This window comes from Cydia splendana, chromosome 17 (genome assembly GCF_910591565.1).
Source record: "Cydia splendana chromosome 17, ilCydSple1.2, whole genome shotgun sequence".
In the NCBI taxonomy this organism is placed as follows: domain Eukaryota; kingdom Metazoa; phylum Arthropoda; class Insecta; order Lepidoptera; family Tortricidae; genus Cydia; species Cydia splendana.
In genome coordinates this window covers 14,818,069-14,844,314 of record NC_085976.1, presented here as the reverse complement: position 1 = coordinate 14,844,314, position 26,246 = coordinate 14,818,069, and the positions used below count along the sequence as shown (strand labels likewise).

Below are 26,246 nucleotides of genomic sequence, written 5' to 3'. Positions count from 1 at the left end.
ACGGACGGACGGACGGACGGACGGACGGACGGACGGACAGCGAAGTCTTAGTAATAGGGTCCCGTTTTACCCTTTGGGTACGGAACCCTAAAAAAGTCTTGCCGTCAAAAAGAAATAGTTTCGCAAAATCTGTCTGACAGCCCTCTTGTGGCTTAGCTTATTAGTCCAGTCAACGGTAAAAATATGGGTGTACAAATCATCTCAAAAATATGTCCCATAACTCTTATGTCAGTGAATTAAGAACTATGGGACATATTTTTGAGTAAGTTGTCTACACCCATATTTTTACCGTTGACTGTCCTTTACCAGGCTGACATTTCAAAAATGACAATCCAATTGTCAGTCTTACTCATCGAAAATAGAACACATGTTTGAAGTACCGTATTTGGGAAATATATATCCCTTAGCGCCACTTGCACCATTCCACTAACCCGGGTTAAGCGGTTAAACCTCGAGTTACCATGGTTACCAGTACAATTTGACACTGTGTTAACGGTTTATGCTTAACCCCGGGTTAGTGGGATGGACGGGATGGTGCAAGTTGCCCTTCGCCTGGTAAAGGGTTAACTTTTCTATGCCCGAACGTGCATCAGTACAGTCAGCAGCAGAAGTTGCTAAGCGGGCGAGATGTTCAAAATTACCTTGACACGCTCTTATTCTCTTAATAATAAAGTCGCGTCAAGATCATTTTGAACACCTGTTTTGAATTCTATTTCATGTAAGTGAAAATCTACAAAACATTTTTAGAAACGTAGAGCGGTTTCGCACTGCGTCCGATCCGAATCCGATCCGAACCCGTGAAAATATGGTCCGTAGTAGCTGTAGAACTATTTCTATGGTAAGTTACGCACTAGATCCGATCTCCGTTATCCGATTTCTTTCCGTCATTCAACGTGTGCGGTGCGTAACTTACCATAGAATAGTTCTACGGCTACCACGGACTATATTTTCACGGGTTCGGATCGGATTCGGATCGGACATAGTGTGAAACCGCTCTTATAAGGTAAATCCCACTTACCAGTCATCTCAGCCCTGGTGTAGCCAACATTAGGGAATACATCGTTGAGCAGCGAGAAAAGTAGCGGTATGTCCTCCGCCACTAGTTTCGGCACCATGGTCTCGCATACTGATTGGATAAGGATGTCCTGCTCGGGAAGCGACTCGGCGATCGACGCCTCGTCGGGGACTTCGGTGCCGCGCTCGATTAGATTCTCCTGCGAATGGGTGAAGGTTTAACAAACACAAAACACAAATCTTGTGGGTTTAAATTGAAACAACACGCGTATTCTTGATTTTTTAACGCCACGAAATTTCAATGGGGCACCGATAGTGTTATCAAGTAGGAATGAACGCAAAAAAGGTTGTACTGTGTAACAAGTGGTTATTTTACATTTAAATCATGCGGTAAAATGCAGTACATAACGCGAAAAGTATCTACGGGCGTGATAGTTTGGTATTAATATGCGTATCGTTATTTTTTCGTTCTTTTCAAAAACAATAGATAACCAAAGCTTATGTATAAATTTTCTGTAAAATGATAATTGGAACTTACTTTGATCTTCTGAATGCGATCTCGCTTGACGTTACCGGCCGACACGAGCACGGACTTGAGAGCTCGCAGACCAAAGTCGTAGTGCGATTGGTTCGATAGCTGTTCGTCGCAGAGCCTGGGGAATATTTGTCAATTAGCAACTTTTACCGGTATTTACAGTACAGTACAGGTTTAAACACTTTTATATCCTCTTCGAGTAAACAATTTATGAACAGCGCATACCAAATGTGAACTTATTAGCACTTACTTAAAGAACGGCACAATCTTGCAAGCCAGCTTCTCAGCAGTCCTGAAACCTTGACTGAACAACATGACTTCAGCGATCAACTGCCTATCCGGTGTGGTCATGGCCAAACTGCGGAACAACTTCTTCAAGTTGTCAGGAAGGTTGGAGCGGCCCGCGTAACCAGGGTTCATGGTTATGAATATGGCCATGTCTTGGCTGACGCGGACTTGCTTGCCGACCAGCTCCACGGTTATGGATTTGGCTGGAATGATAAGACATAGTTAAGGCTGCTGTTTTTAAAGTGATAATCAGAATTAAGGTTTTTTTAGGGAAAAATTAATGACAATGAGGACCATAAAAATGAAAGAGACTGACGCGCGTCGTTACAGCCCAATATCAACCTTCGTGTATGACAAGGTTTACAATGGCGCGCCGCTCACGATAGGCGTTCAATGGCGACACCTAATGCTCTAGTTTATCGTAAAAGTCAGTTGACTACAATGTACTCTGAAATTATTAATTATCTTTATCAAAGAAATAATCTCACAGGGCACTGGTTCCGAAGATTTCACGACAAAAGTTTGGCACTGCAAAAGTTACTTTACTTTCTTAATAACTAAGGTCAAAATGGATCAAATAGTAACGTACCAGTATTGTCGCCCTCCTGGTGGCTCTTGAGCGCCTCCTGGATGGTCTGCACCTGCTGCGACACGGCCGACAGCATCCTCTCCTCCAGACGATTGAACTCGTCGAAGCAGCCCCAGGCACCAACCTTTTTAACATTTGTAACATTACATTTTGAAGAGAATTTCATCTTTTTTTTTTAATAAAAATCATTTCATCTTTAATTCGAGATATTGCGTCGCCAGAAAAGTTGCCTCGGCATACGGGTGGTATTCCACCTGTGATTGCGTCTCACTCTCTCATGAAGCAAAATGTAAGACGCAATACACATTGGACAAAGAAATTGGATAGGTGGAATACCATCCTAACACAGTGGCGATATTTCATGCGCGCGCGGTTTTAAGGACATTTCGGAGTGTTGAGAGGGTAATCGAACGGTGTTTCTCTTTATGTGCATTTAATGGTCTAAAATTAGAAACTACTAGGTCTAAAATTTTGAAAAAAAAACATAAAATAGATCTATACAGGGTGGAAAGGCACGACGATCCTTTCCGGAAATGGGAGATAGTTTAGCCTAAGCTCTATATTTTCTCCATAGAAACTATGTTAATATGGGCAACCGTTTCTAAATTATGACCTTTTAAACATCCACGCAAAAAACTACTTTGTTCTAACCCTAACAGGTGACAGGGTCAATGAACTTACTTGTAAACAATCAGTATTCGACAGGAAATTATGCTAATTTGTTGCCATCTAACCATTTTTAGGTCTGCTTACAGCACGGTAAGAATCATTGCAGGATTTTCGCTTTCTTAGTGGTTCCACTTGTTCAATACTTGAATGAAATAGTTATGTTATTCCTTAATATTAATAATACTAACCACAACATTGTTTACAACGACAGTTCAAATGGTGACATTGACAACCACTCAAAAGTACGCAATCGTCTTATAAATATCTCTGGTTTCCTTGACTGATAAAAAGGTTTTAGTTTCTTAACACGTTTCACAAAATTATTTTTGATCCGACCTCTACGGGTTTTATAAAGACATTTAATTCACGTTCCACATAAAAAAATACATTGTTAAAAATTGAGTAATGTACGGAACCCTTGGAACGCGAGTCCGACTCGCACTTGACCGGTTTTACTTTACTTGACCGGACTTATGCCACGTTGGGCGTTAGTGTATTAAGAATAAGAGTAGTATACTTTACCTGGCACAGACCGACGAAGATACGGCCCATGGCCTGGAAGTCGAAGGTCTCGTCGCAGTTGAAGACCAGCACGAAGCGACCGAGCTGGTTGCCGAGAGCCTTCACAGATTCAGTCTTGCCAGTACCGGCAGGCCCTGGGAAATTGACACCAAGTTAATATATTGAGTAAGATGTTTTAGGTTCATCCAGAAAGCCTGGTAATTCAGTCGTCACCTCAAAAAAATTGATTACGATATGATACTCTTGAGAGATTTTCGGAATTACCCGATATTCGGGAGTGATTGGAAAATACCCAAATACACCCTAAAATGTAAAACCCACTATAATACACTCTTTATCTTAATCTTCTTTGGTATATTCACTTTATCTGACTGCTAAACCATTTTATTGGTTAACAATCATTCTTTTAACGTGTTGCATAAGTTTGAGCAAGAGGGTTTTTTTAATAGAGAATACCTGTACTTAATTTTCGTCACTACATCTTATTTATTCAATACTTTTAACCAAATGGATTAACCATTTTAAACCTTTTTACACTGTATATAGAGTCTATAATTGTCATATTAAATATTGAATATATCTCACCGAACGGCGAGCCTCCAAGCCGAGCCTCTAGAGCCTGCGTCATGGTCAGGTAGCAGCGGTCAGTCAGCGGGGTCTGCACGAGCCGGTCCTGCACGCCGAGGTACTCGAAACCGTACAGGAATTTAGCGTTCGCCATGTGGATCGTCAGTTGTTGAAGGACCTGAGTTAATACAGAGGTTGTTAGTCTGCGCTTATGGAAACTCAAGCTTACCTTTATTGTGTTAGAGCATGAGCTAGATAAGGAATACTAAAGACGCATTAAGTAGAAGAAAAAATTTCAACCGCTCAATTATACAGCTATTGTATTACCTAAATTATAATACCTAGCTATTTTTAACCTTATTTCAAGGTGTGTAAGGTCTACAAGCGTTATATTTTGGTGCACTTACGTCATTGTTCCGTGGGTCGAAGTAGAAGCGCATCTCGCAGAGCCACTCGAAGGAGCGCGCGCTGTTCACGTCGGAGGCGATCAGACGACGCGTCACTGTTCGCTTGTGGACGAACTCGTTGATCTAAACCGAAAATGTAACGTACTGAAATACTGTATGCACTATATCTGTACAGTGCATAATCCTTTGCCATCGTATTTTTACGGTTGACTGAAGTAGCATGGCAAATACGAACGTTTCCGAGCAAAAACGATTGTAAAGGATTATGCACTACATCTCTACATCAAACTTTAGATTCCAGCTTAGAATACAACATATTACTGACAAATCGTGAGACGGTCGTGATTAGAAACGTGAAATTAACCTAATTAATGACGAAATGTACAGACACCTGCAATAATATGTCACACAATGAAGGCTGCAAAAATATCTGACACGATCTTATTTGTAGAGTTATTAGAGCGTGTCACATATTTTTGCGGCCTTCGAAGAGTAACATGTTATTGCAGGTGACTGTACACATGTAATATTATGACGATAAAGTTGAATTTTCAATATGTATCGTTACTACAAAGAAGAACTGACTGATAAACTCTCTGTGAGACTTTTCACGCCAAGTAATAACAAAACAAAGTTTCACGCCTGTCACAAGAAATATATGGGGCTAAAACCTTTATTCAGTGACACTTTAGATGAACTCTGTAGATCAAAGGAGCGCAACCTCATATGACGTGTAGCAGTGTTCACATTAACTGGTTTTTTAGGGTTCCGTACCCAAAGGGTAAAAACAGGACCCTATTACTAAGACTCCACTGTCCGTCTGTCTGTCTATCTGTCTGTCCATCTGTCTGTCACCAGGCTGTATCTCATGAATCGTAATAGCTAGACAGTTGAAATTTTCACAGATTATGTATTTCTGTTGCCGCTATAACAACAAATACTACGTTTGCGCAAAGACATATGTAACTTCGTATAAGACGAATAAAGTCTAAGGAAAAAACGTGCCTCGGAATTCAAGTAAAAGTCATTCTCGAATAGATGCCGCACACACCTTTAGCCTATCCTCGGCTAGATGGCGTGACGACACCGTTTCATATTTAACAATTTTAACACATAGATATCAGTGAATGAACATGGATCAAAATGATATAAAAATAATAAAATCATTTATCCATATATATACATTTTTTGATAACTTTATACGTTTTCATTTTGAGTTTTAGTCGGGTGTCGATAGATGGCAGTAAATTTACAGTGACTACAAAATTTACAATGACAGGACCCCTCTATTATTATCTATTCTTTTTGGTTTGCGTAATGGTACGGAACCCTTCGTGCGCGAGTCCGACTCCCACTTGGCCGGTTTTTGTATAAGCTCACCAAGTGTTCGAGCTTCCTCCTCCTGAGCGCCGGCTGTTCCTGCAGCACGGAATCGGCGAGGATGTTGAGCATGTTCTCCACGTGGGTGAGCACCTTCTTGAGGCCGTCGCCGCCGCCCGCGGACAGGGCCGCGTCCACGTCCTCCGACCACAGGATTTGGGCGGCCAGCACGACGATTTGGGCCTGAAAGATATCATAGTTTAGTATTTTGTAATGATTTATTCAGATATATTTAGTTTTATCAAAAACGTCACTTTGTAGTCTATCAATAAGTACGCTTAGACGTGAATATATTATGGCAACACCACAATCAATAAGGCGATATGCACTGAAGCATGTTATTAAGTGATTTCGGAAAAATACTGCATGAATCCAATGTTCGTGATATGACATTTTAATCTCACGTAGTTTTTCGCATACAGACGCTGCATAAATCATCTGTCAAGATGTTAAAGGCCCTACGATGATGATATGAATACATATAAATTATTAAGTAGTAGAAAAAGCTTTCGGATATTTCTAAATAGCTAGAGTAAGGTTCCATTTTAGAAATTAAAAATTTCGTTCCCCGTACGAAAAGCGTGACAAATTCAAGATATTTCTCCATAACGAATACCTTGCACCCATTCTACGGTACTACAACTAAACAGAAATACACCGTCAAATCTTCAGATTTATTATAAAAACATACCTGGTATTTGTCGCACCAATCAATAAACTTCTGAGGGTCCACGTTTCCATCTTTAAACTGCTTGACGTCGCCAACAGCATCCTTGAGTCTGCACGCCAAGGTCACGCGCATCTCTCGCTCGACCATAGACAGCCACGAGTTGATCTTGGGGTTCTCAACGGTGGAGACGGGCGATAGGAAGTACACCTAGAAAACGAACGTTGTGTCAAATACGGAATATTTTATGTAAAATTAAACATGTCATCAGTAGGTACATAAATGTATGCTATGCTGCAACCAAACTGAAAATTCGAAATTCTTCTCATCCCTTGAAAAAAATCAAACTAAAAAGACTTAGATGACCTTAAGACATTGTGGTACTACAGTCGCGGTCAAAGATATGTTTACATTTTTCGCCTTATTACAAAGAAGTAACATATTTTTGACGTCGACTGTGCCCTGGTCTTTAGGGCCATTACACACAACTTTTTCCGGCGTCATAACATTTTGTCACGTATCGCTTCAATAGATGCAAACGTGTTAATAGAGCATTCCACGGAATTGTCTACTTTGTCACCCGTACAAACACGTTTTTTGGAGACAGTTTTTGTACAGAGCTTATGGGATGCTCCTACTAAGGTAAGGGGTTTTCCACCTATCAAATTTCTTTGTCCATTGTGTATTGCGTGATTACGTCTCACATTTTGCTTAATGAGAGAGTGAGGCGCAATGACACTGGATAAAGAAATTGGACAGGTGGAATACCACCCTAAAGGAAGCTTCGACTGACCTCTTCACCCTCACGCGACGCGATGCCGTTAATGACCGTGTTATCCTCGTTGAGAATAATGGCGGCGACGCCAGCGAACATCTTCTTGAAGTGCTTCTGCAGGCGGGCGATGTTCTTGCTGTTGCCGATGATTTCTAGCAGGTCCTCGTCTCCCACGAAATAGAATCTGAATAGAAACATTTTGTTTGTAACGCTAAGGACATATTTCTAAGTGATAACAGGAAGGGAAATTATTTACGACTCGCCCCTTTGTATTATGTTTTAATCGTTTCTATCCTAAGCAAGCAACCAAAAAATAAATCACCGCAATACGAGGTAGTAGACCTGTACGGTTACCATCAGTTTGTCACTGACATAAACGCCGTCGAGAACGTAATTTACTTTCTATACATCTCGCTCGCACTCGCATATTAGTGCAAACGGGATGTATAGAAAGTAAATTACGTTCTCGACGGCGTTTATGTCAGTGACAAACTGATGGTAACCGTACTGTATCATTGTGTATTCAGTTCCCAAAAATTGGCACACCCCAAAATCAGATCGTGGCCGGTTTTGAGCGATATTTAAGATAGCACTAGAAAAAAGCTTTTTATTAAGGCAGTTTTACCTGGGGAAGCTGCTTCTCTCCCTCTCGAGATACTCTCCGAGCGCCTTCTGGATCTTGCCCAACAAGTCGGCGAGCCGCTCGAGCGAGCGCTGCACGCCCGGTATGTTCAGCACATCCATCACCATCGGCGACTTGCTAACTTTCTTCATCAGCCCCAGGAACTCGGAACTAGAACAAATGAAAGTTAATAATATAAAATAAACAATCCTCTGGCTTTTTCTGACTGTAGTCTATGGTACATCTTCCGCTCTCCTCGTTTATTAAGGTATTACTAATCGATACATTCCGGATACGTCATAAAAAATTGCAAAATTGATAAAAAAATATAAACAAGCAAATGTTGAGGTACTTTCCTTGGCGTGAGCTTCCAAACATTTCCTAGTTAACTTTAATTGCAATTTGAAACCTTATAAATAAGGTAATTAAATCGTAATTCAAACGCACCTGATGCTCTGGAAGCGGCTAGTTTCAACGGGCAACAGAGTTTTAATGTCGGCCGAGCCGCTGAAGATGCCTTCGAGGTACACCCAGCGGCGTTGCACGTCGATCCAAACGTCGAACAGCGCGTTGATGCGGTTGAGTTTCTCTTCCCAAGTTAGGGCTTCTTCTTCGAATACCTTAGCACGCCAAAATAAAAGTCACTAAGTACATGAACCCAATATTTGTGCCTCACCAATGAAGCGGTTTTAAAATAGTAGACTGTGAAGATATTTCGATATCATCAGATAAAAAATGCTTGAAAACTATATTTAATAAAACTTAACTAACATGGTTTGGCACGAAAATATGGATCACTATTTGAGCGTTTATCCTTAAACACATTTTTGTAATAGTGGTCGTAGATGTTCGTGGCATTTCGCGTTATCTGGTAGAAGAATCGTATTATATCCCTTTTTTATGCTACACAAAATTGAACCATAACGTACCTTATAATAAGGCGACAACTTCATAGCAGCGACGCTGTTGATGTGCTCCTTGACTTTGTTGAACAAGTCGTCCCAGCCGCGGATGATCTTGCACTTGTTCTGGTAGTTGATCAAGTCCAGCTCGTAGCTCTGCCACGACTCGCGAACCTGAATGAAGACAATATGTTCCAAGTTAATAATGATTAACCTTTTGAACGCCTAACGGCGCATCCATTTGCCGTGCCACTGACAGTCTGACACCACGGGGGTAAAATTTAGTTTTGTGAATAAATAATCCCAAGCCATAAGTGGGGTGTTTTTCAGTAGATTTTCATCAAAAAAACTATCGACGTCAATTGCCGTCTGTGGCGTTTAAAAGGTTAAATACGAATTCGTTTTGGGGTTGGTCCCATTATAGTTTGGATATAAATATCTATGCATATTTAGATCAGGGGTATGGCTAGAAGTTGTGACTGCCACTGATCTTTCAATCGAACAGGGTAACTAGATCGCTTTTAGCCCTTTTCCAGGCATAGTACGATTTATCGACCACATACCTACGCGCCAATGGAATTTCAACCTTAGCAATCCAAGTTAAGGTACAAATTAGATTGGACTTGTAGAAAATGTGACTTGTCTTTAAAAGAATCCTCATAGATGGATTATTTGGTAACGAGTAATGCTTATTATGTTAGGACTATCTTACTCATATGTGGTTAAGGGTGGTATTCCACCTGTCCAATTTCTTTGTCCAATGTCAGTGCGTCTCACTCTCTCATTAAAGCAAAATGTAAGACGCAATACACATTGGACAAAGAAATTGGATGGGTGGAATACCACCCTAAGCTCTGCTCTGCGTTTGTCATTGATACCTATACTGAATAACTGACTGCTTGGCGCGAATAACTGCAACTTTACTTGAAAATGCCTCCAGACAGAAAAACCTGGGCGCCTTCGTACGAGGAGGGCCGACCCCAAATAACGGGACATGGCAAAGAAGAAGAAGAGGAGAAGACCTGAAAATGCCTCGTGACAGTGCAATTTACCTGCTTGAGGAACTCCTCGAGAGCCATCTCCCCCTGAGCGACGGACACGACGTCCTTGACGGTGTGCTCGTTGTGCAGGAGGTCCGCGTCCCACACTTGCCCGAGAGTCAACTCGGACAGCGACCAGTCCACCTTCAGCGCGCGGCATAGCTGGCGCCAGTGACGCTCTTTTAGGGCGTCGGATTTCAGCTCGACGATCAACATGTTGACCTAGAAACATATTGGGAATTAGATAATATCAAAAGTAAAGACAAGCTACCCTGGCTCGGCGACCCAAAGACTTTAGAAGAGAAAAAAAAACGGCGATGATTCCTGGTCAGCCAAGTATTTACAATTTTTATAGTTTCTCAGGATGTTGAAATGATAAGTAATAGTAACCTCTGCTTTTCGGTGTTGTCCATCTTCAACAACCTCTGTACCTCTTTAACAAATTAAAGTTTTCCGCCCGCCCGACTAGAGAAGCCATTCGACTTATCTGTCCGAGACACGGCAGTTCTGCTGCATTTCGTGGCAGTTTTCGCTACTCTGCCACGAAGTGCTGGAACAACATACCTCCGCCTATACGTAACTCCAAGACACTATCCACATTTAAACTCCAGTTTAGAAAATATCTCTTTAGCCTGCAATTGCCGTGCTCGTTGCGTCCCATGGATTTCTCAAATTGTCAGACGTAAAAGTTTTTTTTTTTTTTTTACCAGTGTTTACATGAATTTCAACTAGATTTTTCAAATTTTCCGAATATGAGTATGATAAGTTCTATTATATTTCAACCTCTCAACCTCTTATAATGTCTTATACTATATATAATACCTACCCTGTAACATCATAACATTAAAGCCAATTTGTAACTTTATTAGTAATTATATTATCTGTATTTTTAAATATTTTTCAAATGATTATGTTTATTTTTCTGCTTCCTTTTTGCAATATTGTATGATTGCCACTACCGTTAGGTAATCAGTTCTAAACTACCCTCCGGCCTGGGGCTCCACAGAAAACCAGCGCTGTGGTATTTATACCAGAGCATATGCTGAGTGGTGTCCTTTTGTAGCCACTATAGCGGCGCCAAATTTTATTTTAGTAGTTTTCTTACTCCTTTTTTCTTTTATTTTTCACTTTGCTGGTGGACTTGTCTATTTTTGTGTAACATTTACTTTAACAATTACTCTGTATCTAGCTTTAAGTGTTTTAGTTAGTAAGTTCTTCTCTCTTTTTTGTAACTGAAGTGGCGCTGTATGTAGAAGGTTTTTACAATAAATGTCTTTCTTTCTTCTTTCTTTCTTTCTAACTTGGCGAAAATCTAAAGAAAAAAGTGTATTTGTTTCATCGTTTAGGGTGGTATTCCACCTGTCCAATGTCAGTGCGCCTCACTCTCTCATTAAAGCAAAATGTGAGACGCAATACAAATTGGACAGGTGGAATGCCACCCTTAGAGCCTTATTTCCAGGGCTATACATTTTTTGCTAATCCAGTTAGAAATCTAGTTGTTTGTATGACAATAAAGTGGTTTTAACAAAAATACTGAACCTTGGTGTAAGAGTGCAGCAGTTTGCGAACGTATTCGTAGCTGTCGTACATGCGGAGACGCGCTGGCAGCTCTTTGAGCTCGTTAAGCATGGCTTCCAACTGTTGCCTATACAATAAAACATTAAGTTTAGATTTAATCCTAAACTTATTTAAAAACATTATCTAGGGGCGAGGTAGACAGAGTTCGCTCTAAAGGTTACCCAACTAGTACTCCTATGTATTATCGGGCCATTGTATTTTGTGACTTAGGTTATTAAGTCGACATTGCCTTATACAGCATTTTATATGGTCTTAAAGCTTTAACTCTTCATCACTTCATATTTTTCTTGAATTACAGCAAATGTATGTGTCTAATTAAAAATTAAAAATTTCCAGTTCTTTCGTATTTTATTCTCCAGTTCGATAAAGTTCACTACATTATATGTATAGTGACAAATAAAATTTACCTAAGTTTCCTAGGCTGCACCGACAGCCACGGTTTCTCGCGGATGTCGTCGATTTGAGTCCAGATCTTGCTGAGCGAGGCCCATACTCCGCGGAGGTCTTGAAGCTCCTCTAGCGCCACTGTCATTCGCTCGTTGTTCACTGAGCTTCCTGCGAAACGAGTCCATGGTTAAAGTTTAAAAAAGTAGCAATTATGAACTTTTGATTTATGGATCCGAATGCGTCTTAACTAATTCAAAGTGAGGATCTAAGTAGTTTCTGGTTAGATTCAAAATTCTGGCGATTTTTGAAGACATAGTATATTTTTATATGCACCCCAAAAACCTTAAAAACGACTCTCATGATTCAACAAAAATTAATACCAATGTTCAATTTTCGCCTACATAGGTTGGAGACTTAGAAAGGCGCCGTTAGGACGCATCGTACCATAACTACCATAAGTGCCATATGTAACTACCATATCTTGCTTTCCACTAACTTACATTTGTGGTTAATTTTACCTGTATCATGCAGCTCTAAAGCCTCCTTGGCCTTAGCCACGTTATCTCTCTCGTCCTTCAGCTTGGTGTATCTCGTTTCCATAGCCTGGAGTCTCGCAAGAGCATCTTCCGGACGCGTCGAACCGTCGGTGGGTTTGCTTCGCTCCCACTCGGTAAGGAACTCTAGAGTACGAGTCTCGACTGCTTTGTCTTCGGCTACGATCTTTTGTTGGAGAGACGCGACCTAATGATTCAATAAAAATATGGTTAGGTACCAAAGATACGACACAGAAACAGACGAAATAATACTTAAAACCGGACAAGTGCGAGTCGGACTCGCATCGAGGGTTCCGTACTTTTTAGTATTTGTTGTTATAGTGGCAACAGAAATACTTCATGTGTAAAAATTTCAACTCTCTAGCTATCACGGTCCATGAGATAGAGCCTGGTGACAGACAGACTGACAGTGGAGTCTTAGTAATAGGGTCCCGTTTTTACCCTTTGGGTACGGAACCCTAAAAACAAGTGTCAATCAAGCCTTTCGTTAAATATTGGCGATGTCATACAAGTCTACATTAAAATAGACCTAATCTAATTAACAGTTATTTACAATGCAAGATATTTGATGGATTGTAGCACTCTTTAGGGTGGTATTCCACCTGTCCAATTTCATTGCGTCTCACTCTCTAATTAACTAAAATGTGAGACGCAAATACACACTGGACAAAGAAATTGGATGTGTGGAATACCACCCTTGGTCATAACAAAGTGAATTAAGCTTACTTGGGTCTGAATAGACGAATCCTTTCGGCGCATGATTTCATTGAACGCGCTCCATTCTCCTTCAATATTATCAACGTGCAGCCATTGCGCTGGGAACTGGAATCTAAAACAAATATTAAATTTTAGCTTAAACTGAATTACTTTATTGATAAAAACAAAGAAAGAAACAAATAAACATAATAAAACTTAAAAAAAAACCTACTAAACTTAGACTAAGTCAATTTTTTAAACAATATTAACTATGGTAAACTGAAAAATATGGTACAGAAAATGTGATCAATCCGGTTTGGATCCGACTTCGGACACTAATGGCCTTCGTTATAATTTCTTTTCCATATAACACTTTTTCCAGTTACAAGCTTAACCACTTCCACCAATGATATTACTTTTAAAAACATACCTTTGCCGCTCCAAGATGCGCTGCGCCTCTCTATATATGTCGACTTGTTTCTCCCAAGCAAGCACTTCCCTCTTGAGCTGCTGCACATATGTAATCAGGGATACCGCATCGCTGGTGGAGGCTGCCTCTGTAACACAACAAGGTAGTGGTAAGGTCAAGGGAAAATATACCTTAAAACTACAATGTGTTAGGGTGGTATTTCATCTATCCAATATTTTTGTCCAATGTCATTGCGTCTCAGTCTCTCATTAAGGAAAAAGTGAGGCAAAATACTCATTGGACAAGTGGAATACCACCCTCACACGCATAAGCCACATCACTGTATGTTAGGATAATTTGTACCTGTTTACGTCTTTATTATAACTTCTATTAAATTAATTTCCTATATCACATGGCGACCCTGCCACGCATTGAAGCGTGAAGAATGCGTCGTATCATGCCAAAGAACCTCAACAAGGTTTAGCGTGTAAAAGTTTAACCGTAAATCACATCCAAGTGACAAGGAAGATTCCGCAAGTGTGAATTCCAGTCGAAGAACTTGCCGAGCACAGCTTTGTGCTTTGTCATGTAACGGTTTACCGTTATTTCCAATTAAAATTCTACAAAATAAGAAATAAACTTAAACCTAAATATAACTATAAACTACTATAATACACATTTCATACTTATTATCTAAAAAAATATACACAAAAACCTTGAAAACTAATATATACAAAATAAATCTACGAACAAACAGAATTGACGACTGCATTTGCTATTAGGTAAAACTAGATGCGAATACAAAGGACTACGTCACCCGGCTCGCGATAAGCGATGTGAACCGGCCAGCTAATGAGACACATACGCGTCCGAGACATTGCTACCACGGCTTTGACAGCGAGAGGTCAAATCGACTAAATTCAAAGATACAATTTTACAGTCATGATGTGACAAATTTTTAATATGGTGTAAAATTTATTCTAATATTAAATGTGTTAAGTTCCAGTATTTCCCCAAATAGGGTGAGTGTTTTGAATATTTTGTAGTTTTAAGAGAAAGGTAACTTTCATAGTAGTAAATTAAGGAATCATTTTCTTCTTGCCATCACATTTTCATTTAGTTCTTTCTGGGTACATTTGGCTATCACTATCTGCTTATTAACTGTAATTTTCCTATAAAAATAACGCTGGAAATAACAAGCTTCTCGAACCTTCTGGAAATATGAGTCTACCCACTTTATAAAAATCTTGTAGATTATAATCTAAGTTAGGCTTAATTCTAATTTAAATGTATAAAATTACATGCCAAATTGTAGATGACATGCATTAATAAAGCTTTTAGTTGTAGAAGTACATTTAGTAAATTTAACTTCACTTTCTTCTTTGTTTTAAATTTAAAATGATGATTCTACTTGTGACTGCCACATCATTGATCACCTTTTAATTCTTTGGGGTTCACTACACCAGCCTACTTTCTCATTAGCGCATTAATTTGGCCTAAAATCCGGATGTCGCAGTCACTTGTACAAAATTGGACTTTTCTTGAAATGGCCATTTTTACCGGAATTCCAGGGACCAAGTCTGGGGTTGGAGTCGGAACCTACCAACCTGAATTCGCATGCTCCGCTTCGTTCCGGAAGGTTCCCGTGCTGGATCCGGAACCCTTTTTTTTGAAGACGGCCGCCTCCAAGTTCGACGTTCTGCGACGTAGTGCAGGGAAGTGACCCCTATCAAGGACTCGTTTCACCACTGTTAATTGCCAGCTCAGAAAAGATCCACGACCTTGTCTTTCCTTTAGTTTTTTTTATTTTTTTAAAATTATATTTCGTAAAATTTACTCTGGTTAGTTTTCTTTCGTCCCATTTTGCAATCTACCTACTTCATGCGACGCTAAACGTCACAGTCATACTGCCTGTAACTAAACCCTTCACCAAAGTGTGTAGTGAACAGTTAATGTAGTCTCACCGATAGTCTGTTGCTCGAGTTGCGAGCGCGACTTGGCGAGCTGTCCGTGGAAGTGCACCATCTCGCCGCCGAGCAGAGCGCCGAACTTGCCGAGCACCTCCTTGTGCCACGCGTCGTATTTTAGAGCGACTTTGCTCTGCACGCGCGCGAAGTCGATCACTACGGGACCGTACTCGCGACGGGTGTCGGACGTGTCGAAGGTTGTGCGGGATTTCCTGAAGAAAGTGTGTTATGAGAAATGGTAGGAATTTTATGAAGCGAAGGACGAAAGTATAGAGCGTTTTTTTATAGTCTAGTATGTCGTCGATTAGTATAACTATTGATAGATGTAGACAGGTATAGAAGTGGGCCTTAATGTTTATAAAATCCCTTAATTCTATTCTATTCTATATAGCTTCAATTTGAAATAAACCTTATCGACAACCGACAATGTGGTACCTTTTATTGAAAACGTCACAGTATCCAGGTGTTATACCAGTTATGATATAACATCCTCACTTATCTATCAGAAAAATAACCAAGACTATTAGCAACAAGTACACTTACTTGATATCGTTGAGGCACTTGATCCATAAAGTGATGTCTTCACCAAGGCGACCGTACAGAGTTTCGGGTTGCAAGTCCCACAGCGCTTGGTAACTGTAAACAAATGTCAATGTGAGATCTTGTCCATGTCGCTGTCGGGTAATAAATATCACGAGCGTCTTTATATGTTGACGTTTAGTAATCAAGTTACTGACATAACAATATCTATATTCTCAACACCCCTCTGGGTCTTGCCGTAAAATAACACAACTCAAAAAAAGTCATCTTTTATAAAATTTATTTCGTAGAATGTAAACGGAAATAAGCCTTAAATAGGAGGCCATAAAGTCTAACTTACCGCAGCCACTCGTCGACGTATTCGCGGACCTGCGATATCTTCTGCTCGATGGCGTCGTAGGCGTTTTCGAGCGGAGCCGCCGCGCCCGGTAGCTTGGTGAGCAAGTTTCTGTATGTCGCGGTTTGGGCCCGAGCTACGCCGACTTGGTATCTGTGGAAAAAGAACCATTTGTATCATAATTAGTCAGAAATTATGTTAAATCTGTTTAATAACTAAAAACGGAAACGTAAATCGTGGAAAGCTCAAACAAAATACGATCAGTATAGCACTAGTATAAAGACCGAAATCACGTATGGCTGTTATAATAAGCGGCCGAGGAAAAGCGAGGGCGCCTAGTAATATGAGACAGGTAAGCCCGATTGTTTTTGAAACTGAGGATATTTATATTTATTAATAAAGACCTGGTGCTCTGCAAGCGGTGCTGGCTCGTGACGACGGCCTGCCACGCGAACATCTGCCGCATGAGCTGGAAGCGCGCCTCCTCCAGAGACGGGAACAGGTACATCTGCTGGTTCGTGATGCGGACCTCGTGCACCACGCGTGCGATCTGGAAATCAAACAGACATCAATGCCGTGTCTTATGAGAATATTTAAGTGTTTTGTGTAAACATTTTGCACCAAGATCCAACGAAAAAGACCTAATTTCACAAGATAAACTGTATACTTTAATGAACCCATACTTTTATCATCCGTATTTCAAAAATCTCTTCTAGTTCTGAGTAAGGCAAAATTACGCCGATCCAACTACATCTAGAGCCAGCTCTACGCTCAGTAGATATCCAGTACCGAACTACGGGAAAGGGTAAACAATTCAAATTCGCTGTTAGTTTAGACGTACCGACCACGTAGATCACTATCGGAGCAATAAAATGCGCTCCAGTCGTGATGGTGTGACCGGGTATTCCAGACAACAAGAACTTCCAATCCAAATTTTGATTGATTAATTTGATTGATTGTGGCCGCGTGGCCACATGGTCGAAGGTTCATCATGCCTTCGTCATGACATAGATTCCAATAAAGTGTGAAACAAAGCAGTTAGCAACCTGAAGACACTGCTAGGTTTCATGGAGGAGCTGGGGTGGCTAGAGTAGTGCTGCCTCGTTTTCACGCGAAATAATGGTTGTCGACTTGTGGAAAATGCCCAGTAAAACTAACTAAAGTGTGAAACAAACCTGGGGCTCTCCGCCGGGTTTGTGCGTGGGCTCAGCGGGGGAATAGGTGTCCATGGATAAGTCCAGCTCGTTACTCTTGCCAAGGAGGGCCGCCGTCCACGCTTCCACACCGGCTTGCAGGCGTGCCGCTAGGCTCTTCTCGACCTAATACAATAATGGATTAATAGTCTGTTATTTACACCACTGGGTCAGTATAAGCCTGGGTCATTTTATCGCTTAATTTCTTTGAATATTTCTTGTGGAATAGTCTCCATATTTTGACGATATTTACGGTTGTTAGAAAGGCGTCCCTGACCACTATCAGACACATCTATCGGTTAAAACGATATTTATAATGTTCCTCCTCATATTTTTGGTACTGACAGAGTTTAAGCTAAAATTAGTTAACAAAATTCTAAGCTCTGCGCTGAGCAAGTCTCCAGCGAGTGTCCAGGAGATCAACTCGGCAGGCTTCCAGCTACTTACCTCCTCGTCCAAGCGCTGCACCCACAGATGCAAGTTGCTGTACTGCCGCAGCGACAGGTCGTCGATGGCGCGCTGCAGCCGCCCCAGGATCTCGGCGAGGCTCTGCGCGGAGTACGGGCACGTCTCTAGTGAACGTGCGTCTACCGAGATCTGCTCTTCAACCGCCAGGAGGTCTTCCACCTACACAGATAAATAAATAAATAAATTTTAAAAAATCTACAAAGTCTTACTTAGGTTACAATAGCGAAGCCTAGGTTATGATCAGTCAAAAATTAGAATCTTGCAAGCCCCATTTACGGGACAACAATGTTGCGTACAAATTCTATTGCTTTTCAAGGCCCAACTTTTATGTTGAACAAGTCATATAAAAAGGCTTAATTCAACTCTGTCAACCAACCGTCGCTTTTAATTTGTATTTAAAGTAGCTAAAGTGTCGTACGTTTAAAAATAATACTTAGGGTGGTATTCTACCTATCCAATTTCTTTATCTAATATGTATTGCGTCTCACATTTTGCTTTTATGAGAGAGTGAGACGCACTGACATTGGACAAAGAAATTGGACAGATGGAATACAATTGTCTTTTTACCCGACTCGCACGTAATGTACTATTTTAAAAACCTGACTGATACACGCCACACCTGAGAAATCTACATAAATACACTATTTTTATTACTGCTACTAGCAGTATGTCGGTGTCTGAGCCAGTCTTCAACAAACCTTATCTTGGAACAGCAGCACCACTTCGCTGAGCTTCTGCACGTAGGGGTCCAGCTTGTAGGACTCCCACACGAGCGCCATGCCCTCTGACACTTGGTTCGTCACGTCGCGGCGCAGGCCGGCCACCAGGGGGATTATGGATGCTTTGTCGCGGATCTGTTCATGGCATTATAGCGGTATCTGAGCCAGTCTTCAACATACCTTCTCTTGGAACAGCAGCACGACTTCGCTGAGCTTCTGCACGTAGGGGTCCAGCTTGTACGACTCCCACACGAGCGCCATGCCCTCCGACACTTGGTTCAGCACGTCGCGACGCAGGCCGGCCACCAGGGGGATTATGGATGCTTTGTCGCGGATCTGTTTACGATGGGAAAAAGTTAGTTTTGGCGCCTCTCGGAAGAATACCACTTTGTCTGTGATCAAGCCGCTATTTAAGTCCTGAGCCCAATGGACTTGATATAGAGTCGGCAAAGAGATTCAAAATTCGAATATAAGTTTGAAACCAAGGGGTTAAGTCGTCTTTATCGGCATTTGACAAAATAGAAGCATTACGCTTTTTGTAATAAGTTTTATATTGGCTGTATTACGAAAAGGGATGCCAATATTCTATTATTTAATGTTATTACATAATTTTGTATTACATATTTACGAGTGGAACATCATGCTTTGCAGAAAGCAACCGAATATTCTTATATCCAGGTGACTTAAACAGTAGGATTTACAACTTAAATTAATAAGTTTGGTTACATACTACATCGGTTGATTAGTAAAAAGAATCCGTTCCAATAGTTTTATTTAATGAGTAACTATCGCGGTAATCGAAGACAATATTAGTAAAAAGAGTTTAGTAGTTTTGTGCAAAACTATGGCCAACTAGTAGAAACGCTAAATCTTTAACCTAGTTTAATTAAATCCAAAATTAGTCCATATTTCTATGCGTTGGATAAACTTTATTGAGTTATTTGACGTCATATTTAATCAAATTTATTCATCCTACATGCAGCACCGATCAATTGTTTAAAATCCTTTTATGTGGCATATTGCATATCATGCTACATATAATACTTATGTACAAAAGCGGGGCGTAAGCCGCACAGTGCCATTTGTGCGGAAAAATAAACATAAGCAAGCAAAACAAAGCAAAGGATTGTCATTCATTAATAGTGTTGTAAAAAATCTGACCCTGAAGGCATAATATGAATCCTTAGAAAGTTTCACATCTTGAAGGCTTGAACTCTCTAAACTACCAAGTTAAGCTATGTGAAAATAATGGCTTCATATTAGAGGTTTCATTTAAGGCCTTTTACAGGTTAAAGCCACGGCACTATCGTTGTCAAAATACTAGTTTGCGCGTGTGCTCCAAGGCGTTACAGAAAAGCTCTGCTCATCGCCTCCAAGGGCCCAAAAAACACGGACCACGTGTGCAGATATTATAGCATTTTGTTGGTATAAAAACGCCTAAATGATGTAAGCAAAATCGCATATATTTATAAAAAGCAGCGGCAATTCATGCAGCTATCGCAGGCCAGTACATAATAACAACTACCTTCGTATGATTCCTATTATTTAGCTGCACACAAAAAAAATGCATTCGTGTTAGTGACGTCACACAAGAATTTTGATGGTTTTCGAAATGTATACTAAGCCTATATGTTAGACTTTGTGTTTGTTATGTGCCAATTGTTTAGTGTAATAAACTCTAGTTGTGCTGAAACTCTTGTGTTTATGTTTTGTTTAAAATTGTGATATTTATTTAAAAAAGTATTAAGTACTAACCTTCTCTAGGGTGCGCTCATAAGTACGCACGCTCTCGATGAGAGATATCGCGAATGGGTACAGTTGATTCGCCTGGTGAGCCTTGTTAACGATAGCTAAAGGCACTCTGGAACAACACAAATTGTATAGTGAGTGAAAAGTAGAAAAGTTTTCACTGTAGATACCATTTATAAGAATTTATTATCTTTTTGCTATGATCAAAAACAGTTATTTAAAAAACAATATGTATACGTTTTTATTGTGGAATCGGATTAGCCCAAACTCAATGAGGTTGTGATCTTGATCTTACATTAAAGTCACCACAGTTACGTAAGCATCATGTTAAATTTCAGCTATACCGGAAAAAAAATCTTGCAAGGTCTGACTTACGTGCTTTAACTACGAAAGTTAAATGAAATATACTACTGCAAAGTTACTTTTCAATAGTTTAAACTTAAACGTTTATGTTCTTAAAAAAGGTTGTAATCTTTTATAAAACCTTATATTCTGACCACACTTACTTTGCGCAAACTTGGCAGTAAGAATGCATGCATCCATATAAGTAGCACTTGGGATGAAAACTTAGTGTATATATACAAACAATAGAATGTTATGTGACAAGGACCCGAAGGATCAACAATACCTGAATCCCAGATTCTTCAAGTTGCGCACTTCCTTGTAGAGCGTGATGATCTCTGGCAGGAAGTTGACCTTCAGCTTGAGGATGGTGCCCGTCTTGCTGGAGCGAGCGCGCACGGACTCGATCGCGAAGATGCGTCCGGACACGCCGAGGTTGCGTTGTTGTACCTGTATAATACTAGATTATATAACTATCTATGCTTCGTTTTTAGGGTTCCGTGCCCAAAGGGTAAAACGGGACCCTATTACTAAGACTCCGCTGTCCGTCCGTCCGTCACCAGGCTGTATCTCATGAACCGTGATAGCTAGACAGTTGAAATTTTCACAGATGATGTATTTCTGTTGCCGCTATAATAACAAATGAGTCGCTTAACTTCTAACTCGGGTAAATCCATCTGTCAGATTATGCGATTTTGGTATTAAGAAAAGGTAATAGGGTAGATATTTTCTGAGAGGGTCAAATGGATTTACCCGAGTTTGAAGTTAAGCGACACAAATACTAAAACAGAATAAAATAAAGATTTAAGTGGGGCTCCCATACAACAAACGTGATTTTTGACCGAAGTTAAGCAACGTCGGGCGGGGTCAGTACTTGGATGGGTGACCGTTTTCGTTTTTATAGATAATGGTACGGAACCCTTCGTGTGCGAGTCCGACTCGCACTTGGCCGGTTTTTTTTACTTCGATTGAGAGGAAAACAAATAAACTCGAAATACGGCCTACTTTAACCATTAGTCATATTCATATGTCATATTCTGAGTAGTGAACCGAGTGTAGGCTTTATTTAACAATTAATTATGGGGCCAATCCCGAAATCGGGAAAATAAATGGCTGCCCATATGTTTACTTAATTTTATTTGCCCGTATCAACATCTGACCAGCCCACCCAAATTGTATAAAACTGCTAATTTTTAGGGTTCCGTACCTCAAAAGGAATAAACGGAACCCTTATAGGATCACTCGTGCGTCTGTCTGTCTGTCCGACCATTCCCCCCCCCCCCCCCCCCCCCCTTTATCTCTGAAACTACTGGGCCTAAAATTTTGAAAAAAATATACAAAATAGTACTTTACCTATAGATGACAGGAAAACCTATTAAAAATGTGCAGTCAAGCGTGAGTCGGACTTATGTACGGAACCCTTGGAACGCGAATCCGACTCGCACTTGACGGGTTTTTTTTTCGATATGACCTACCTAATCACCTCGCACAATGCCTAAGGCTCGAAAAACAGCTGAATTAAGGTTATTTTATCGTATTTAAATACTCTACAGATCATAAAAAGTCTACAGCCGCTTACTAGATTTACACCAAGAAAAGTCTGCAGCGATTTTGATAGCCCACGCAGTGCAAGTGTTATTTACAAGTCATATCATAGAAGTTTGACGTTTAAAATGACACTTGCACTGCGTGGGCTATCAAAATCGCTGCAGACTTTTCTCGATCTGACAATATCATAATTTTATTACCTTACGAGCCCAATCATCGAAGACTTCTTGGGTGTCCAATTTAAGACGGAAGCTGTCACCGTCGGCTTTCAGTTTCTGCCCTTCAATGTGGTTCTCCCATCCCTTACCTTGGTAAAAAAAAGATAACGATATTTAAATATTGCACCTCCATTCATAAAATATTTGCCTGTAACTCCATGACATCATATAGTACCTGATTTTTGTCTGGTATGACTAGTCATATAGAATAAACACAATAAAGGACAGCGCACACCGGCTGCGTATGCGTAGACGTGCACGTGCGCGTGCGCTAAAATGTTGAAGCCGTGCACGCACACCTCACGCAAGAGGTGTGCCGTCTCTCATAAGGATCTGTATATTACAACACGCACGCGTCTACGCACACGCAGCCGGTGTGCAGTGGGTGGTGTTCATTATTCGACGTAGTCGATAACAAAAAGCGCCGTAAAAATTCTGAAGGTGCTCCCGTGGAATCTTTAACTTACCCAAAACATCTTCAACTCTCTTCAAGTAGGCGGTCAGCTGGTGATCGATCTGCTTGGCCCAGATGATGGACCCGGCCACCGGAGGCAAGTCACGCACCAGAGAGAGGCGGCTGCACTTTGATTGAGGGTATTGCACCTGGTCAAAATTAACATAATAGATGGAAATAAGTTAACGATCAACCGGAGAGTAAACGTCAGTTTTTGACACCACTTAATAGCAAAATACAGATGACTTGTCATGTAAAATTTAAATATACCATCTCTCTAAGCCCAGCAAATATTAAAATCTCTAACGTTTTTGATGTTTTATGTATGAAATAGCGTGTGCGTTATCGCCACGGTCAGAGGCAAAAGTAACTTTAGAGTCTGTATGGGGCCCAATACATTCCACGACTCTTCTCTTTCCGAACAGACTCTACTTGTCTGGTGAACCGTGGGGAATTGAGAGGGTCGCTTGCGAACTCTACTTGTTTTAGTATTAGGTCATTACCTATGAAATTGGCGTTTTGTCCGGAGAATTTCAACGAAACACGAATTTCCATACAATTAATTTTGCGGATATTTTTTTGATGGCTAATTCAAACCAAACAAAATTTTTCCAGTAATTTTTGACACCTTTAAGGTATGTTTTCAATGTCTCCATTTCTTGAAAATTGGTACCATTAGAAAAATATAAGTAATTTTAATACTCGAACCGACAGCACATGAAAAGACCTATTTTCAAGGCTTAATTCTGAACACTTAACAATAAAAAATAACAATTAATTGCTGTCAAGCAGTTTGGCGAAATCATATTGTAGTTTTATTGTAATTGTGTATGTACTTTTGTAAAAAAAAAAAAAAAACTAGGATCAGACTTATATCTATGAACAAAAACGCCAATTTCATAGGTAAGGACCTAATACATCACAGTACTTTATAACTTTATAAGGCTTACCAAGGAAAATGAGGACAAAAATAAGAATCCGGGCACTTTTGGAAAGTGTTAAAAGAAGCTCATAAACAACACTGGTGTAAAGTTCCTACAATAAAACGCCTATTTTAACAGTCTAATCTACAGTCAGCAATACTGTTCGCTTAGGACCTTATCATACAAACTTCTAAGTAGGGGGGTCACTTTTCTCTGCAGCTGACTGTACATACTTTGACCTTACTTTGAATTTCTCGTGAAAACCTGGATATTGACCTTCACTATCTATATGAGTTGTGTTTTGTATTTAATCTAATCGCTCGTCGGGTATGTGGTCGCACCAAAAGCGCGTTGAACCGAGTTCATTCACGTTCTTGGCTGTTCATAACTGGCACCTACTTGATCTTACCTTAAACTTCTCGTGCAAAGCCTCGATGTCATCTTTCACTCTCTGTATGAGCTGGGTCTGGTATTCCCTTATAGCTCCCCTGATATGTGGACGAACGAAGAGCGCGTTGAATCGGGAGAAAATTCGGAACATTTCGTTAGCGTTCTTGGCTGTTCCGAGCTGGTCGCGGAGATGGGCCGTGATGCGGGTCTCAACGCGATCTAAAGAAAATACAGGCTATATGAGTAATGATATAAAATCGCAAAGAAAACAGGTCTCTTTCTTTAGAAATGTTCATACCAACCAATTTCCATTACTCCTAAGTTTATATTTAATTCAATTCAATTTCAATTCAATACTTCAGTGCTTCCTTATTCGTATTTAAGACCTTTTACAAAATGTGACTTCTTAATGAGTAGCAATACAGTTATTAAAATACGTTGAAACCGGGTTTATATCGCTACAAAAAGTCGCAGTTTGTAAAGGATCTAAAGGTGAATGAGGGTTTGTAATCTGACATGAAATGACAATCTAGCGGCACTAGACTAATTATTTACATTTGTCAAGTGGAACACATAACTGTTACGGTTTTCAAATTAGCTTACCATCTGCTCCTCAAAAATCGGAGTTACACTTAACATGACTTCCAAACACAAGCAAAGAAGTCCACGTTAAGTAACCTACGTATACAATCAATTTGGTATTTCAATAATGTAATCAACGAATTAACGTACCGATTCTATCTTCATATCTCCTCACAGCCGCTTCCCAGGCGTCGCAGCCCTCCCTCGAGATGTCCAGACAGTCGACTTCTTTAACGTTCTCGTAGGCGAGGTTGACCTCGGCGATGGCGTTGGCGTCGGCCGCGTCCATGGGCAGCGACAGCGGCTGCGCCGGCTCGCCCGCCGCCGGCTCCAGCGCCACGTTGGCGCGGGGGCGGAGCACCTGCATATTACAATGTTTACATCATTTTTGGAATGAATTCCCTAGCTACCTTCAAATCAGCAAATTGAGTCTGTAAGACAGCTGCAGCATCTAGTCCAAAATAACACTAAAGTATACTAGTGGCTCTGTGAGATGTAGACCTCGCATTAAGCTTAGAAAATGTAACAGTGAAAAATACTTAATTCGTTGAGTTGTTAAGGGCGCGTAAGTCTTTCATGCCAAATTCCGCATTTTTAAACATTCCAAAAACTGGATCATCAAAAAATTTCACGAGAATCGGTTAGAATTGCAACATGTAGAGGAGAACATCCGGACATACGAAAGCAAAATGCCCGAGTTGAAACGGAGACCTTCGCTAACCGGGCCTAACCTAATACAAGTTCCAAATACTTGGATTCTATTCTCTCTGTCCCTTTCACGTCGTTAACAACACAACACGAGATCAAACTTATTTACATCTCGTGTGCTTTTGAGTCCCTTTCGCTTGCACGGGACTCAAAATAAGTACTCGAAGAAATATCAAACTTCGATCTCTTGTTGTACAAATAACTATAGATGTGAGCCTAGATGACGTAGAGGAGCGTGCAATTTGAGCAATAATTTATCTCTACATTGCCAAAGTTCTCGATCGCATAAAAGCTGTCCCAAGTAGAATGGAAACTGCGTGCCGCACGTTGCATTGTGAGAGACGCTCCATGGATGTGCTCAAGGTCGAAATAAATCATGGGTAAGGGTGCGAGGCAGACAACCACATGTTGTCTTAGGGTCTCCCCTGATATATCGACGCGCATTCGGCAAAAGCCGATAGGAAAAAGCTTTATGTCCACGCAATAAGAGCGAAAAAGCCGTCGACG

General features: G+C 40.5%; 1 protein-coding gene across 3 annotated transcripts in view; it reads right to left on the bottom strand.

The window, feature by feature from the left end:
• Nucleotides 1-26,246, bottom strand: part of LOC134798938 (dynein heavy chain, cytoplasmic) — a 75,433-nt gene that overhangs the window by 41,355 nt on the left and 7,832 nt on the right. For all 3 annotated transcript variants that reach the window (XM_063771369.1, XM_063771371.1, XM_063771370.1), the window contains exons 11-42: nt 25,182-25,392; nt 24,469-24,668; nt 23,150-23,285; nt 22,665-22,771; nt 21,203-21,366; nt 20,581-20,686; nt 19,006-19,161; nt 18,086-18,265; nt 17,621-17,764; nt 16,850-16,995; nt 16,449-16,598; nt 16,112-16,204; nt 15,566-15,780; nt 13,623-13,749; nt 13,223-13,325; nt 12,461-12,683; nt 11,963-12,110; nt 11,517-11,622; nt 9,990-10,199; nt 8,965-9,111; nt 8,483-8,655; nt 8,039-8,206; nt 7,432-7,597; nt 6,663-6,848; nt 5,972-6,154; nt 4,592-4,714; nt 4,203-4,362; nt 3,618-3,751; nt 2,427-2,550; nt 1,800-2,040; nt 1,553-1,667; nt 1,019-1,214 (exon numbers count right to left, since the gene is read on the bottom strand). In XM_063771369.1, coding sequence (XP_063627439.1) covers nt 1,019-1,214; nt 1,553-1,667; nt 1,800-2,040; nt 2,427-2,550; nt 3,618-3,751; nt 4,203-4,362; nt 4,592-4,714; nt 5,972-6,154; nt 6,663-6,848; nt 7,432-7,597; nt 8,039-8,206; nt 8,483-8,655; nt 8,965-9,111; nt 9,990-10,199; nt 11,517-11,622; nt 11,963-12,110; nt 12,461-12,683; nt 13,223-13,325; nt 13,623-13,749; nt 15,566-15,780; nt 16,112-16,204; nt 16,449-16,598; nt 16,850-16,995; nt 17,621-17,764; nt 18,086-18,265; nt 19,006-19,161; nt 20,581-20,686; nt 21,203-21,366; nt 22,665-22,771; nt 23,150-23,285; nt 24,469-24,668; nt 25,182-25,392 — 5,041 coding nt within the window. The remainder of the gene's footprint in view (nt 1-1,018; nt 1,215-1,552; nt 1,668-1,799; nt 2,041-2,426; nt 2,551-3,617; nt 3,752-4,202; nt 4,363-4,591; nt 4,715-5,971; nt 6,155-6,662; nt 6,849-7,431; nt 7,598-8,038; nt 8,207-8,482; nt 8,656-8,964; nt 9,112-9,989; nt 10,200-11,516; nt 11,623-11,962; nt 12,111-12,460; nt 12,684-13,222; nt 13,326-13,622; nt 13,750-15,565; nt 15,781-16,111; nt 16,205-16,448; nt 16,599-16,849; nt 16,996-17,620; nt 17,765-18,085; nt 18,266-19,005; nt 19,162-20,580; nt 20,687-21,202; nt 21,367-22,664; nt 22,772-23,149; nt 23,286-24,468; nt 24,669-25,181; nt 25,393-26,246) is intronic.